This window comes from Pseudopipra pipra, chromosome 2, assembly GCF_036250125.1.
Source record: "Pseudopipra pipra isolate bDixPip1 chromosome 2, bDixPip1.hap1, whole genome shotgun sequence".
NCBI lineage: Eukaryota > Metazoa > Chordata > Aves > Passeriformes > Pipridae > Pseudopipra > Pseudopipra pipra.
In genome coordinates, this window is record NC_087550.1 from 85,460,500 (window position 1) to 85,475,675 (window position 15,176).

The following is a 15,176-nucleotide window of genomic DNA, read 5'->3' on the forward strand; positions in this document are numbered from 1 at the left end:
TTTCTGCCCTTCTAAGGAGTCTTGCACCAAACCCCTGTGATGTCAGTAGTTGTCCTGGACATCAGTGGGTCAGAATATTCTGTGTAGCAGCAATTGGCTGCTCTTCATCTCTAATAAACGTGATTATTTTATCACTCAGCTGCCACCTTTGTCCTAGGAGGAGACATGAAATTATAGGTTCCCAACCACTTGGGCACCATGCTGGGACCACTGCTGCTAAAAAAGACGTAAGGTATGGCAAAAATGTCAGGCCACAGCAGCACCTGAAATCTGTCAGGAGCAGGCAAGGAGGCATCAGTCTTAGTGGCAGCAGAGCAAGAAGTTAGTGACTAGGAACTGTAGGGTGATTTCAGCTGGTAAAAGGTAAAGCTTGTACCAGTTTAGGAGGAAAGAAGAAGGGTGGTAAAAGGCTGTATAGAAGGTTGGGAAATGCAGCTGTGAGACCTCTGGACAGTGTGCTGCTTGTAAGCAAGCTGAGTTTTTGGATGGCTTTTCTCATTGCAAGTCAAAGTACATTCTTTCTTCTCTTGCTCATGGGAATCAGAAAGGCAGAAGTGTCATGCAACTACTCACGCACCGCAGGCTGTGGCCACAGTCTTTGCTGGCTTCTGCATTTAGTACTAAGACAACTGCTTAAATTTTGCCCTGTATATGAAAACAAGTAATGGTACATTTCTTTGATCCTCTGTTCAGCTGTCCATAAGGTCCTAGAAGAATATTTACTGGCTTTTTTTTTTGGTTCATAGCATGTAAAGTGGGATGGATGTCAGAACAGCCGCACAGTGGGATTGAGAATTGTGGTGTGTTTGTGGTAAGGCCATGATCACTGAAGTGCCTGTGCTCAGAGCAGTCACTCAGAAAGGTGAAAAAGAGGGAACGTGGCTTCTTGGTTCTGTCTGGGAGACATCTCTAACCAGCAGGTTGCTCCTATGAGATGGAATAGATATTCTCTTGGCTTGTGTGTGTTTGGATGTTGTACTAACAAGACTTCTATGGTCAGACATAATGATCACAGACAGCCAGAGCTGTCATCTTGCTGCTGTTTCTGTCTTTTGGGTTGGTACATTTCTCTATAAGCCCCAAACCATTTTGTTTACAAGTGCTGGTTGGTTTTCTGCCCACAGCTACAGAGCATGGGGCTTGCCTCAGCAAAAAAGATTTCCTTGAAAATTCAGTCAACTCAAACCTTTGTCTTTTCCACAGGTAGAAGATTGTGTTGTTAGTAAATATAAGGGATTTGGTGCAAAAAGACCTCTTGGGAAGGGAGAAGCACTGGAAGGTTCTCCTTGAGTGAAAACGTTTTTGAGGCAGATTTGACTTCATTTACCTTGCTCAAAATTCTTCCTATTCTTTTCTTCCTAAGACTTTGTTTTGGACTCTGTCCTAATCAGAAGCTCCTGGGTATGGTTTTTAAGATGAAGGCTTCCACACACATCCATTACTTCCTTCAAACAAGTGAAGGCCTGAGGCAGGGATATCAAGCTGTTTCTAGTAAGAAAACAGGCTTATCTATAGTTAACAGCACTCCTTGTAGCTATTGTGAGGTCTCTGAGCTCAAAGCTGTGCCAAAATGAATGTATTTCCTGCCCATTCCCCCTTCATCCTCTGCTTAAGTCAAACCTTCAAAATTAAATGACAGTGTCAGCAAAGAGATTGCTGCTGCTTAATGAGTTTCAATTGGGTTACAGATTGAAGCCTGACTCCTTTCAATGACAGATTAATAACTCCTTCTTCTGAAGCTTTACAGCACGTTTAAGAAGGGGGATAATTATTTTCTGGGCTTTTTTCTTTTAAACTGGGAAACTTCATTTCTTGCTAGTGCCTGAGTCAGGTGAAATTACTGTAAATCTTTTTGTAACAAAAGACTTGACATTATTATTTTTCAGACTCTGAGGAACTTGTGGCCTCCTGTTTGAGATATGCCAAGTGTTTCTAACATGCAAATGGGGGAAAGCAGTAACAGAACTCAAGGATTAAATAGAAAGCTTTCTGTTATATACCATACAACTGCTCCTGCTCCTGCTGTTTGTTCTTCTTGGTGCCTACCAATGTGCCTGGGGGAAAGAATGTCAGTGTTTGGGGTTTTCCTCATCTGGCTTAGAAGTCTGTGTTGAAAGAAATGCTTCAGCTCTGCTTCTGTGTCGTGAGACTGGGACCAGTTACAGTTAGGGAATCACTCCTGAGGCAAGGAAAGGGAGCCACATTGGGGCAGAGGTTGGTGTCTTTGTGGTGGCCCATTGCTGCACACATCTCTAGGAACATATGTGGTATTAGTATGTGTATGGTTTCACTGCTTTGGGTTTTATACCTAAGGAGGGATGCTTATATTTTTGAAAGTATAAAGAAGCTTTTCAAATGTTAATTGTAAAATATTTAACAGCAAATGCTTTGTTAAATGTGTGTTGCATGAAACAATGATTATGTGGTAAATGAACTTGAAAACACCTGAGTTGAGATTACAAATACCTATGCCCTTTATAACTGTGGTATCTTATTTCTAAATTGAGATTGTCTCTTTAAATTGTCTTCTGTGGCTTGTCCAAGTTCTACTGAGTCATTACTAAGGCTAGGATTTGGCTCAGGAGCCTTGACTCATAGTCCCATGCTTGGACTAGAGGCCACAGGAGCTTACCACAGCACAGCAGTTTCTTCCAAGGCTGAGCTGTCAGTTTTGGGCTATTTGATATATGGTGTGGGGTTGTTGTGGGGTGTTGTTTTGTTTGTTTCTTGGTTGTTTTTTTGGAAGTTGTTGTTTGTTTTGTTTTAGCTGTCTTTTCTGGATTTTAGATTCTGGGGCAGAACATAGGGAACAATTTTTCTTGCTGGCTATCGTTTTATTTCTGTGGTTGCCATCTTGCTAGTAGTGTCTATTCATCCCTACAAATTATTTAGAACAAACTAATTTTTCTGGAGTTATAACTCTCCTGTGCAAATGTGAAACTGTATGTGAAACTTAATAATTCTTCAAAAATTAACTACTGAAACTTCAAAACAATCTTCTTTTTAAATCTCTTGATAGTTATATTTTTAAATTACTCCTTCTCTGCCTTAAACCTGTTGTTTAACCCCATTGTCAGTAAGAATTTGCATTACAGAATAAAGGATACCTGCCTGCTTCTGTAGTTCATAAGTTTTTTTTTGACCATTTCACTATATATAATAGGAGTATGTAAATCACACTAACATGACACAACCTGAAGAAGAATTAGTTCCCCTAGGAAAAAACAGAGCAGCAGTTAGTGAAAAAGCATTTTTGACCATCATAGACAGCCCTGTGAGTTTTTTGGAACCAAAGGCTTACGAGAAGGCAAGGGTGTGCACAGTGCACATTTGTCTGGCAGCACAGAGCCAGCAAGTTAATTTGACATTTGGTTCTGCACAGTGTGCCAATAACTTTTTTTGCATAATCTGTTTATTTAAATTCAAAACTATGCTTAGTTTGGCTTATTTTAAAGGTGAATGAAATGCTTATTACAAAGATACCCTTGATAACATACTGCTCTGTCTGCCTACAAGGAGGAAGAATTACCCGCTTGTTTACTGTCTTTTAACTTCCTTATCTAAAATAGCCCTAAGACAATAACAAAGCATGACCTTGAATATGTTATTCAGCATTTCAGGGTTTGGATATCCCCAAAATTTCCTTCAGACTTCAAGAATTGTCATCACTTGCCTCCATTCCCTGTTTAAAAATGTTTTTTTTTTAATTTTTTTTTTTAAGTATTTGTCTTGTGCTTGTGTTGCTGAACATAAACTGCCAAAGATGAGGATTGATTTCAAAACAGGCTTCCCATTTTTCTTCTGCGGTGGTGTGACAGGCTGATGAATGCCACACTGGCAATGTTGAATCATTGAGAAGGTAGCTAATAGATTTGCCATGCTCAGAGCAACACGGAATTGTAGAATCACAATTAGGTTGGAAAAGACCTCTGAGATCATTGAGTCCAACTCTTGACTGAACACCACCTTGTCAACTAGACCATGGCACTAAGTGCCGCATCCAGTCATTTCTTAAACATCTCCAGAGACAGTGGCTCCACTACTTCCCTGGGCAGCCCATCCCAATATTTAACAACCCTTTCTGTGAAGCATTCCTCCTGATGTCCAACCAAAACCTCCCCTGGTGCAGCTTGAAGTTATGTCCTCTTGTCCTGTCACTAATTGCGTAGGAGAAGAGGCCTACTCCCACCTGGCTACAACCTCTTTTCAGGTAGTTGTAGAGAGTGATAAGGTCTCCCCTGAGCCTCCTCTTCTCTAGACCAAACAACCCCAGCTCCCACAGCTGCTCCTCACATGAATAGAACGGTATAGAGAGTGAGTTGCTGATGCTTCTGGAGGTGGTATATAACATGTCATCTGATTTTTTTAAAATATGCAACATTACCAGCTCAGTTCTGGATCAGAAACACTGTTTGAATTATTTTGTAAAAGTTTTGAAACTTCCTCATAAACTAGTGTGGATTGTGAGGTTCAAAGGTTGACCCTGTAATAGGAAAAATACTTTCTCTGTTGGTTTTTCAGGCTATTTAAAGTAAAACTTTCAACCTGTGGTATCTCGATGCACACGAACATCCAATACAAAAATGACATGTGTGATAAACACTGTGTATTGTTATTGGTCGTTTACCTTGAAAATACTTACGGGGGTTTCTTTCATCCTTCTTGTCAAGTTTTTTTTTAATCTGGTGAAAACTTCAGTCTGGGAGTAAGGAGAAAAAAATCTAGACTTTTAAATGTAAGAAATTCTTTTTATACATATCCTTTATGTGTATTTTAAAAAGCAAACAGTTGTTTTACTCACTGTCACCTTTCACCATGAGGAAACTGGTGTCCAAGTACCGAAAATGTGCTGTTCTGCCTCTCTGTGTGGGCTGTGCTAAGACTAGGCAAATGGTGTGTCAAGGTGAGACTGGCTCTCACCACTGACAAGGCTGCCCAGCTTCACAAACCAGTCAATGGGTTGCTGTAATGTCACTTCCAAGATTGACTACTATTGCATAAAAAAAAAAAGAGAGAAAGACTACCAGCAAGTGCCTTCCCTGCTATAGTGCAGTATCTGCTTTCCTGTACTTAAGCAGCATTAGTTGAATATCTCCTGGTCAGTCCATCTGCCTTCTTTCCATAGGGTGAGTTTTGACCCAAGGCAAGTCAGGGTGAATTGAGGAAGTAAAAGCAGTCCCTTCCTAGTCTGTTGCGTCTCTTCGACTTTTATGATGAGATTGTAATATTGCCATTTCTTCTTCTCTGACTTAGAGAGTCAGAAGTGCAGTTTCTCATTTAAACAAATAATAACACAACTCCAAAGTGACAGAAAACCCCAAGGCTGACCCAGAAAGCAATTCGGTTGATTTTAAAGAAATTTTTGCAGCATAAAAGACCTGTCTGGGAGGTCCAAATGGTCATGTGAAAGACTAGGAATTGCAGGGTAATCTAGGCTGAAAAGGACCTCTGAAGGTAGTCTTGTCCAGCCCTCTGCTCACAGCAGGCCCCCACAACTTGAGTCTCAGGGCCATACTCACAGGAGTTTTGGCTCTATGCATGGAAGGAGATTACACAACCTTTGTGACAGCCTGTTCTGGTGCTCAGCCACTTAGTTGTTTAAAAAACAAACATTGCTTAACTTTTTTCACCTGCATTGCAACAAGTTTGTTGCATTTAGTCTTAATAGCTGTGCACTTCCAGAAGATTCTGTCCTTCTCTTCTCTGTGTGCCCAGTGGATAGCTGCAACCAGCAGTAAGATCTCTGCTGAGTCTCCTTCAGGTTGAAATGTAGTTGACAGGGAAGGACCTCCTTGGGCCTCATCTCTTTTCATGCCTATTTTCTTTAATGGCTGAGCTGTGGGTAGCTTTAGCCACGTGACTGTTTGTGACAGCCTCTTGCCTAGACAGTGGACACCCTGGTCCATGTGCATCCTGCTGCAAGATAGCAGCCTGGCAGCAGGGATCACATGTTCCTGAACTGTGATGCTCAGTGCAAAGCTCATCCAGTTTGGTGTTTTATCAGCAGGATGTGTATGCAAATTCCCTGTGGCTGTGTTACTGGGCCATGGGACTCTGGGAGTTAAAGAATGTTTAGCTTCAAATGCTAAATATCAATTATGGATATAATTGGCACATAACTGGTATATTTTATTGTGGAGGAAGTGTAAAAGTGGATTACATCCAGTTGTATAGTGCAATCACCTCCTGCTCTCCAGTGCCTCTTACTAATACAATAGCAATGGGGTTTCCCATCTGCTTTTGCAATGAATTCACTAAGGACAGTCTCTGAGCCTAAGAAGCTATTACATCTATCAGTGTTTTCCTTTCTATTCTCAGCTTAGTAGCAATATAGATTTGGCTTTGTGCCACTGCTACGTATAAGCTCATCTGTACAGCTTTCATTCTGCCTTCTGATTTACTGTAGGATTTCTGGCTGATGTTGGTTAGATCAGTTTTTAACACAGACAGTCTTGCTGATGTATTCTATGAGCCTAGCTCTTTCTAGCTGTGAGTGGGGGGAGAGCAGCAGAAAGCTTAGACTGCTTGCCTGGCTGGGTTGGTAATGATGTCTGTAGCCATAACTCATAACGCAAGTGGCTTGGAGGTGACTGGCCATAATCTGTCACTTTGCAGAGCTGTGTTTCTGCCACATCTGTCATGTGTAGCTGTAAAATGCTCCAGTGGTGTTAGGAGAATGCTTGTATAAAACTCTGTATTTAAACTGTCAGCACCTGAAATTTCAGTGAGTAGATTTCTCTTGCTAAGAGGGTTTCTTCCCCCGTATTCTCTTTGAGTGTGTACTTCTCTTTTCTAAATAAAACTTAATCTTCTCGTTACTTTGGAATTATCTTATTGCTGCTATGTCCTCTTGATCACAGAGAACAAGGGCTGGAGGTGAACCGCTCACCAGTGTCACAGCTGCTACCTGCTGTAGCTTCGCTTGCATTAAAACTGTTTTTTCACCATGAACCTGAAGAGAATGAGATGCGTTCTTTTGGTTGGCTTTTTGGGGTACAGTTTGGTCACGCTTTACACTATGCTATAATGTCTGCTTGGGGTTTATGTGGTGTGTGGTAGAATTACCTTCGTTTTGCCTCATTTATTCTCTGGTTATTACCTGTCGGCTTCATTTACTACCCAGGGAAACAGATCTATGGATTCAGAGTGAGGGTCACAAAGAGCAAAAGCAGCATTGATTACTGATTTGTCAACAAAAGCATCAGACATTGTCTTCATCTTGTAGTTGTCTGGAACAAGGATTAAATTGCAGATCACCCTAAGGCAACAGGGGAGCATTTAGTAAGTGGGTATCAATTTGTTTACTTGCCAGATCAAAACCACTCTGACTGTTCTTATATGTTCTCTTTGCAGAACTGGAGTCTTGTTCTTTTCTTAGTACATTGTAAAAGGAACAATTAAAACTTGGTGCTTCTCTAGCCTCCTAGCATGGCCCTTCCATTAGCTTACAAATTATTTTTGTCACTGTGTTTGATGTATCCATTATTGATGTCATTTTCTGGTTGGATTTATCTCAGCTGGCTACGTAATTAGTCTTATATTCCTGAATCCTGGATCTGTTATTATTGCTCATTTATGCCTTATTTTTGCTCATGTGAAAAGTGGAAAATGATTGCAAATGGCTTCTTCGTGCATGTCATCCGACTTTTAGTTTCAGAGTTTGCGGACTACACAGGAGATTGTGCAAGAGGCATTGTTTACTGGCTTAGAATTGTCAGGCTAAAAAGCTGCATCCTTGCTGCAGCTGTGAAATAATAGGGCAAACATCACTATTTCATCTCAGTTACTGTCACGTGTTTACAGAACTCATTGTTTTCTGGCAGTGGTGTGTATGGTCGGTTCTGTCCTAAAGCAGGTGATATGTATTTGAGGTGTCCTAGTGTTTAGCCTCTCATGCAACTAGAGGTTTACACTTTGAGGGTGAGGAAGACAAAACTTGAAATGGAGCCTTTCGTTTGTCCCTTCTGGCACATACCAGATTTTATAAATTCATTGATAGTTTTGATGTGCCCAGATCCTCTCTTCCTCTGCAGGAAACCAGTAGTCACAATTCACTGCAACATGTTTATGGTGCATGTACGTATTAAGGCTCATGCATTATAACTTGGATGTTATTTGAAACCAGGAAAGGTACAGAAAGTAGTGAATCAGCCTAATGGATTTTTAACTCTCTTCCAGGACTCATAGTTGGGGTGATCTTGAGGTACGGGACTCCCTCCAGCAGCGGCCATGACAAGCCGTTCAGCTGCTCGCAGGAGGACAGGCCGTTCACAACCCTGCTGGTCAACGTCAGCGGGAAGTTCTTTGAGTACACACTCAAAGGGGAAATAAGCCCTGGGAAGATCCACAACGTGGAGCAAAATGACATGTTGAGAAAGGTGAGGCTACACCATTTCTTGTGCTTGGCTGAGTGTTTCTCCTTCATCTTCCTTTCTCCATCCCATTGGAATGTTGGTTAGTGTCAAATGTCAGTACTGCTGATGGTAACAGTGCTTCAATGCCTAATTCAAGAGCACCTTCTGTATTATATTGCTGCTGGCAAACTGTGCTCCATTGCATGTATGTAGTGCTTTCCTAAAGCCCTTGGTTTGAAGACTTAATGTATGTTTCTAACATTTATAGAATTCACAAAGACCAGCTGAACAAAAAAAGCCTGATGCTGCCTCGTATAAACACAATATAAGGAAAATGAAAATTAGTGAAAACTGATTGGTTCTTATTGTTCTTTTTCCTAGGGTTTTAAAATCTGTTTATTGTCAGGAAATAGTAATTGCTTGTATTCCTATAATCTACCAAATGAGGCAGTCTGGTGTTGGAAGCGAAATTCACCTATCAACTGTTATTCAGATGTCCTATTTGGCTTTTTATTCAGTATCAAGAATTAAGCATCTTTTATGTATATAAAAGTTAGACTTTGAAGTATGGGATTGAGACTTTAAGGTTTGTAATCTAAAAATACTTCATTCTGCTAACTATGAAGAAAGTTTAGTTGTCTGTTTGTACGTACCTGTCTGCTATAGATATCTAAAATTAGCTGGAATGAATCCTATTCTGGCAGCGCACACTTGTTTTGTTTGTCTTCTAACCTATGCTTAGGCAGAGGGTGAAGAGAATTAAGTCAGTTTCACGTGTGTGGGTCTTGTTTGGATTTTAAATGTTGAGTTTTTTCCTAAGTGTAGTGTAGACTTTCATGGATATCTGGAACTTCTACTGAAATACAAGCAAGTGATGAATGATCCAAATTCCTGAAAACCAGTCTTGTATCTGACTTGTTTGGCTTAAAATAACTGTACAGTGGTTTGACTTTCAAAAAAACATAAGCTAAAAAAAGCATTTAGTTTGCACATGAAAATCATGTGTTGCAATAAGAGAAATCTTCTCCAGCATCATTTCTACTAGAAATGTTTAATTTTAAAAAGAGGACTGTGTTAGGGATTGCTGCCAGATTATCGTTGGGGATGGATGTAATGGATGTTTTTCCTAGATGCTGTTTACCAACAAGAGCTGCAGCTTTTTGCTGCTGTATATATATAGAGATGGACAGTGTTTTAGAGAGTCAACTTATCTATTTCAACGACCAAAAATAGTAATTGTGAGAAAATGAAAGAGGAAAAAGACCTAATGATTTGTGTAGGTCTGTTTCTAATTGAAATTTCATATTTTATTTTGTAGGTAACATTTGACCCAGAAGTTTTTTTCAACATTCTGTTGCCTCCAATTATTTTTCATGCTGGTTATAGCCTAAAGAAAGTAAGTGTAATAATTTCTGTGGAGAATGGACTTTTTTTTTTTTTTTAATGTGAGATTAACGATATTTTCAGGATTGCAGTCTCCATTTCAAGCATTTATTTTTTTTTTTTTAGGGCAGGAAGAAAAATCTTATTTCCTCCATAGATGATTAGGCCATATTGTTTTAAGAGAAAATACATGTATTTTTTAGTATAAATGTGTTAAATGTCTATTTAATCTTGCTGATCTGTTTTCCTTTGAATTTAGCCAGAGATTAATGTCAGTTTCATTTACAGTAAAAGATATTCTGCTGTGAATGGTTTTGATCCTTCTCAAATATCCAAAATGCAGTAAATTATGCTGAAAAGTGGACCTAACCCTGAATACTGGTGGGGATGTGCCAGACACCGAATGACAGAAGGGCCCAGATTCTGATCTTGCTTGAAGATACCACAAATCTGTGCTGGTTTTTACAGCTAACTCTTACATCTCTTAAGAAAGCATCTGTGTAGAAAGCTTCTGTCAATAAGTTACATGTAGGATTTAATGCGTGGTTCAGAGCTAGTTTATTCCATTTATTGAAGTTAGATAGAATGTACATTGCAATAATTGAAATGTTTCTGTGTATGCAAGTGAAGTAGTGTACTATATGTTTTTGAACAGGTGCTATAATTTTTTTAAAGTAGGTATATAAACCTCTTTTCCTATGCAGAGACACTTTTTCAGGAATTTGGGGTCCATTTTGGCTTACGCCTTTTTAGGAACAGCAGTCTCTTGTTTTATTATTGGGTAAGTGAACTCTGATATCAGTTCCTTTCTATACTAAAGTTTAAGTTGATAAAGTGCTTTCTCTTTCTCTCTCTGCATGCATAGGTATATTTTATGTCTATATGTACACACACATTTAGTTTAAGACAGCTAGTCACATTGGTTTGCCTGCATACAGTATCTTCTGTTGCTAATATTACCGTGTCTTGTATATGGATATTCTGAAATACAGAAATCCTGAATTGCATTGGTGACCTTGGTTTGTCTTTCCAAGAATTTCACTAGAGAAATAATTTGAAGGCTATTCTTAGCTGAGAGCTTTTGGTCTATGTACTGTGTTGGGAAAAACAATACTGAAGGGAATTTTGAGCAGGGAAGTGTTCCCTTTGGTGGAAAATGGAAGCATCCTGTAGGCTCTCTGTGCTAGTTGTGTGAACAGATTTCGTGCTTTGTTTACTGGTTTTAAATAATGTCTGCTGGATACTGTATTGACTCGGTTCATAGGGTAAAGAGGAAAATGCATGTTGAGAGCTTAGCATTACACTGTGGCAGTGTCCCACAGAGCTGTAGCATAACCAAATCTGCTTGATATACTGTTGTTGCTTGTGCTTTTCCTTTGCCTGTCTGAAATGCACCAACTTGTTTGACTTGGACCGTTTTATCCTCTTTCTCTTCAGGAATCTTATGTATGGGGTTGTGAAACTAATGAAGTTGGTGGGTCAGCTCTCTGATAAATTCTACTATACAGACTGCCTCCTCTTTGGAGCGATAATATCTGCCACTGATCCAGGTAGCTTGATGAACATTTTTTAATAACCTTCCAAAATAACCCTATTGCTAGGATTTTTGGCTACATATTAACAGGACTTTAATTTCAGTTATGTCATATTAATATCTCTGAGCCTCTTCTCTGAAATGCATGCAAATTCTAAGTGTTTTAAAAGCTGTTCTCTGTTGATTTGGTGCTGAACTGGCATAACACCATGTTTTATTTGGAGAAAAATGTAACTCTCCTGTTCGAATACTTTAAATAACCTTTCCCCCCACCCTAGTAGGTTTTTTTGCAGGTTTTCTTGTGGGGTTTTTGGGGGGTGAGGGTTGGGGCTTTTTTTGTTTGTTTGTTGTTGTTTTGGGAGGGGATGTGTAGTGTGCATCAAGTTTTAGACTGCAAATGAAATTATTACATGTCTGGATAGAAGGACTTCCTTCTTCAGCTCTGTTGCTTGGGGCTAGGTAATTTAAGAACAATATTTGAGGCTTTTAGACTCTTTAGGTGGGAGATTTTTCTTCTCTTTCAAATGAACTTCATGTTTTACAAGTTTAAGCAAAAAAACGCTCTTCTGGCCAAGTAATTTGAGCTATTGCCCAAATAGTGTAGTCATTCTTCAGGGTCCAGCAGGCTCACACAGATGACTGGTCAGTTTGTAGGGCTGGTGTATGTCAGGGGCCAGGGTAGGGAGTGGTAAAGTATGAAGCTTGACATTTAAAACAGCTTATTTGAGGTGCTCAGTGGTAATTAGTGTGAAAATGAGAAGTAACTCCTGTGACTGAGCTGAGCTCTGAACAGCTGGTGGTTGCACACAATTTATGCAAAAAATCACTATGTGATTTTTGAAGCTTGTATATGGGAACATCTTCAAGATCATGGTCTTTCATCTCAGACTGAATTTTCTTGAAAGGATGGTTACAAATATTTAGCAGTCTTGCCCTTTTCAAATCCTGTGCAAATGCATGCTCCTATGGCATAGTGTATACCTTGGGGTACATTTAGGATTGTTAGCACTATTTTCCTATGGCTAAAATAATAAACCTATGTCAACAATCAATAGAGTTTTTGAAAGTAACAAGAGCTGCACAACGTTTTGTTGATTATCTTATATGTGGCATGTTCTAAAATAATATCAGGGCTTTGGTAGAAGTGCTTTGTCTGCCCTATGCCTGTTAATCATGGGGGCCTTCCTATAAACACTGTGCAGATGGGAGGACAACAGAGCCACCTCCTAATAGAGCTGCCCTAAGACTCATGGTGAAATTGCTTACCCATAGATAAACATGACTAGTCTGTTTCCCAGTTTAATTTTGATTCTGTACTTCAATTCCCGCATTTTGTTGCTTATAGACAAACTGGAAAGGCTGCTCCATCCACTCACGCTGTCGTTCCTCAAGTCAGCCAGTGTTGTTTTTCTCCTTTCTTTCTGTAGTTACCGTGCTAGCAATATTTAATGAGCTGCATGCTGATGTTGATCTCTATGCCCTTCTGTTTGGGGAGAGCGTGTTGAATGACGCTGTTGCCATTGTATTATCTTCGTAAGTAACTCCATGAATTTCTACTCTGAAATTACTTAGTTGCTTTTGGTATTTGTCTAAAATAAATGCTTTTTCTGAGAAATGTCATTTTAAATTTAAATGGATTGTCTTGAACTGAATTAATAACTATTGCAAATGTTTTCCAAGATCCCTAATGTGTACGTACATGCCTTCAGTATGGGATTATCTCTGTTGCTCAGGTGGTGTTCTTACAGAATTAAACTTTTCTGATGGCACTTTTAAGTTCTCATTATGTTACTCTCTTTCTAGATCTATAGTTGCCTACCAGCCAACAGGTGAAAATACTCATGCTTTTGATGCAGCAGCGTTTTTCAAGTCCGTTGGTGTTTTCCTGGGAATATTCAGTGGTTCTTTCATGATGGGAGCAGTGACAGGGGTTGTGACAGCTCTGATATCCTTTTTCACATTTAGCTCTTCTAGCTGATATGGCATATGTGGGTATTATCAGGGTTTTCCTGTTTCCAATTATAGCAAAATCGACTCTAGCTTGTTTTATCCTGAGTGTGAAGATGTGATCAGTATTCATGTGACTTTTTTTCTATGGAAAGACATTACAGGTACCCACAGAAATCAACTTTTTCCAATACAACAGTGGTCATGCTAGAAGATTTAGTGATGTTGCTGCACACTGGAAGCTAAAGGGAGGCCTTAAACAGGCATGTTTAAACTAAACTAGTCCATGTTTAGTTTCTTTTTATGAAATTAAATAAACTAGTTTTTCTTATTAGGCTTGAATAACATATAATAACCGGTCTTTGATTCTGTCTTCAGCAAAATCTGTAATAGTCATTTCTGACCCCACAGCATTCTATGAGTCCTGCATTTAAACTTTCTGCCAGAAATCTGATGTCATATGCCCTGGATAAGATTGTATCTGCATGAGAGTAAACTTCATAACATGATGCGCTTTGCATGATCTGTTCTGTTCTCTTGAAGCTTACTGCTGCTGTTTGGTTAGATCTCTGAGGTGCTCAACAAGCAATTTATGTGGGTTTTGTTTTAGGCTCAGGCAGTAGATCTTCAGCCTGGCCTCCTCCAGAAATCATGACTCTTCTTCAGGAAAAAAATTAAGGGTCTTTGCTTTCAGACTGGTCAATATAACTGTCTCTATACATATCCCAGACTGCTTTGATCTGCCTAGACTTCTGAACACTGACTTGAAAGGGCTAAAATGTGATGTTTTAACCAATAATCATGACCCTGTGACTTTTCATATTAAGCAATAATGTCTCAACTCTATCTTGTTATATACACACTGTGTAGATTTGTCTGACATCTGCATAATGGAACCCCTTTAAGTATAAAGGGGAAGCTGTGCTGTTGATGCTTTAATGTTGGGTCCTTCAATTCCACTGATCTGCAATCGATGTGAGCCAGAATCATGATTCTTCATCTGGCTTTTAGGCAACCAGCTATCCATAGTTCTAGCTGCTCAAATGCAGTTGCTGTAGTTTTTGGCTTGCTGACTGAAATGCATTCGGATCTACTTTGCAAAATCATGCTTCTGAAGCAGCAATTGGTCCTTGCTGTTTCTAATGCTTGTGCTCAGGAGGTTGATGTGAGGCTGTGAGAGGGGAGGCTGTTCAGAACAAAGCCTCTGTGGTAGCATTTTGTGTGTTGTGTGGTTTGTTTGTTTGTTTGTTTTTCCATTTTCCAATTTTTGGTGGGTTTTTGTTTATTTGTTTGTTTTGTTTGTGTTTTTGGGGGGAGTGGGTTGCTTAAAATTATACGACTTCATGTATTTATTTTCTTTTGGAAACATCCTTAATGTCATGCAATACTGTAGAAGCAAACTGTAAATTTGCATTTTGTGCTTCATAGCTGATTAGTACCCTAAATTATGAATTCCGTCAATAGACTGTTATTCCCATAACTGTGAAGTACCTGTAACTATACTTCCCTGAGTAAGGGTTTTCATGCAGTCATGCATTGTCCTTCGAAAATAGAACACTTATTTTCCAAATGATGCAGATAATATACAAACACTTGTTCTGGCTTCCAGCAAGCTGTCTGTGGTTACTTTTAAAACAGTTTAAGTATTGTATCACTTTTTTTTTTTTTAATTGCAGAATTTGCCTATTTGAAAAGAAGTGAAACAGAAGGCTGTGTCTAAGGAATAAAGAAAAAAGATAAGAAAAAAGGAATAATAATTTAGTTTCAAATTAACACTTCAATTTGGTCAATTATAGAAAATAATAAAATATTTTCTTTTCTTGCCTTTCCTCCAAAATGATGAGTACAGGTTTTAATTCCAGATTTAATGGAATGTTTTGGTGGTGTTGTTTACAATAACAGCAAGGGGAATAAACAGTTTGATTTACAAAGCTGCCAGAAAAGACTGCAAATGAGAA

General features: G+C 39.2%; 1 protein-coding gene across 2 annotated transcripts in view; it reads left to right on the forward strand.

Annotated features, from left to right (window-relative positions):
- Positions 1-15,176, forward strand: part of SLC9A7 (solute carrier family 9 member A7) — a 74,955-nt gene that overhangs the window by 22,327 nt on the left and 37,452 nt on the right. For both annotated transcript variants that reach the window (XM_064646205.1, XM_064646206.1), the window contains exons 2-7: positions 8,179-8,378; positions 9,673-9,750; positions 10,442-10,518; positions 11,175-11,287; positions 12,699-12,804; positions 13,075-13,221. In XM_064646205.1, coding sequence (XP_064502275.1) covers positions 8,179-8,378; positions 9,673-9,750; positions 10,442-10,518; positions 11,175-11,287; positions 12,699-12,804; positions 13,075-13,221 — 721 coding nt within the window. The remainder of the gene's footprint in view (positions 1-8,178; positions 8,379-9,672; positions 9,751-10,441; positions 10,519-11,174; positions 11,288-12,698; positions 12,805-13,074; positions 13,222-15,176) is intronic.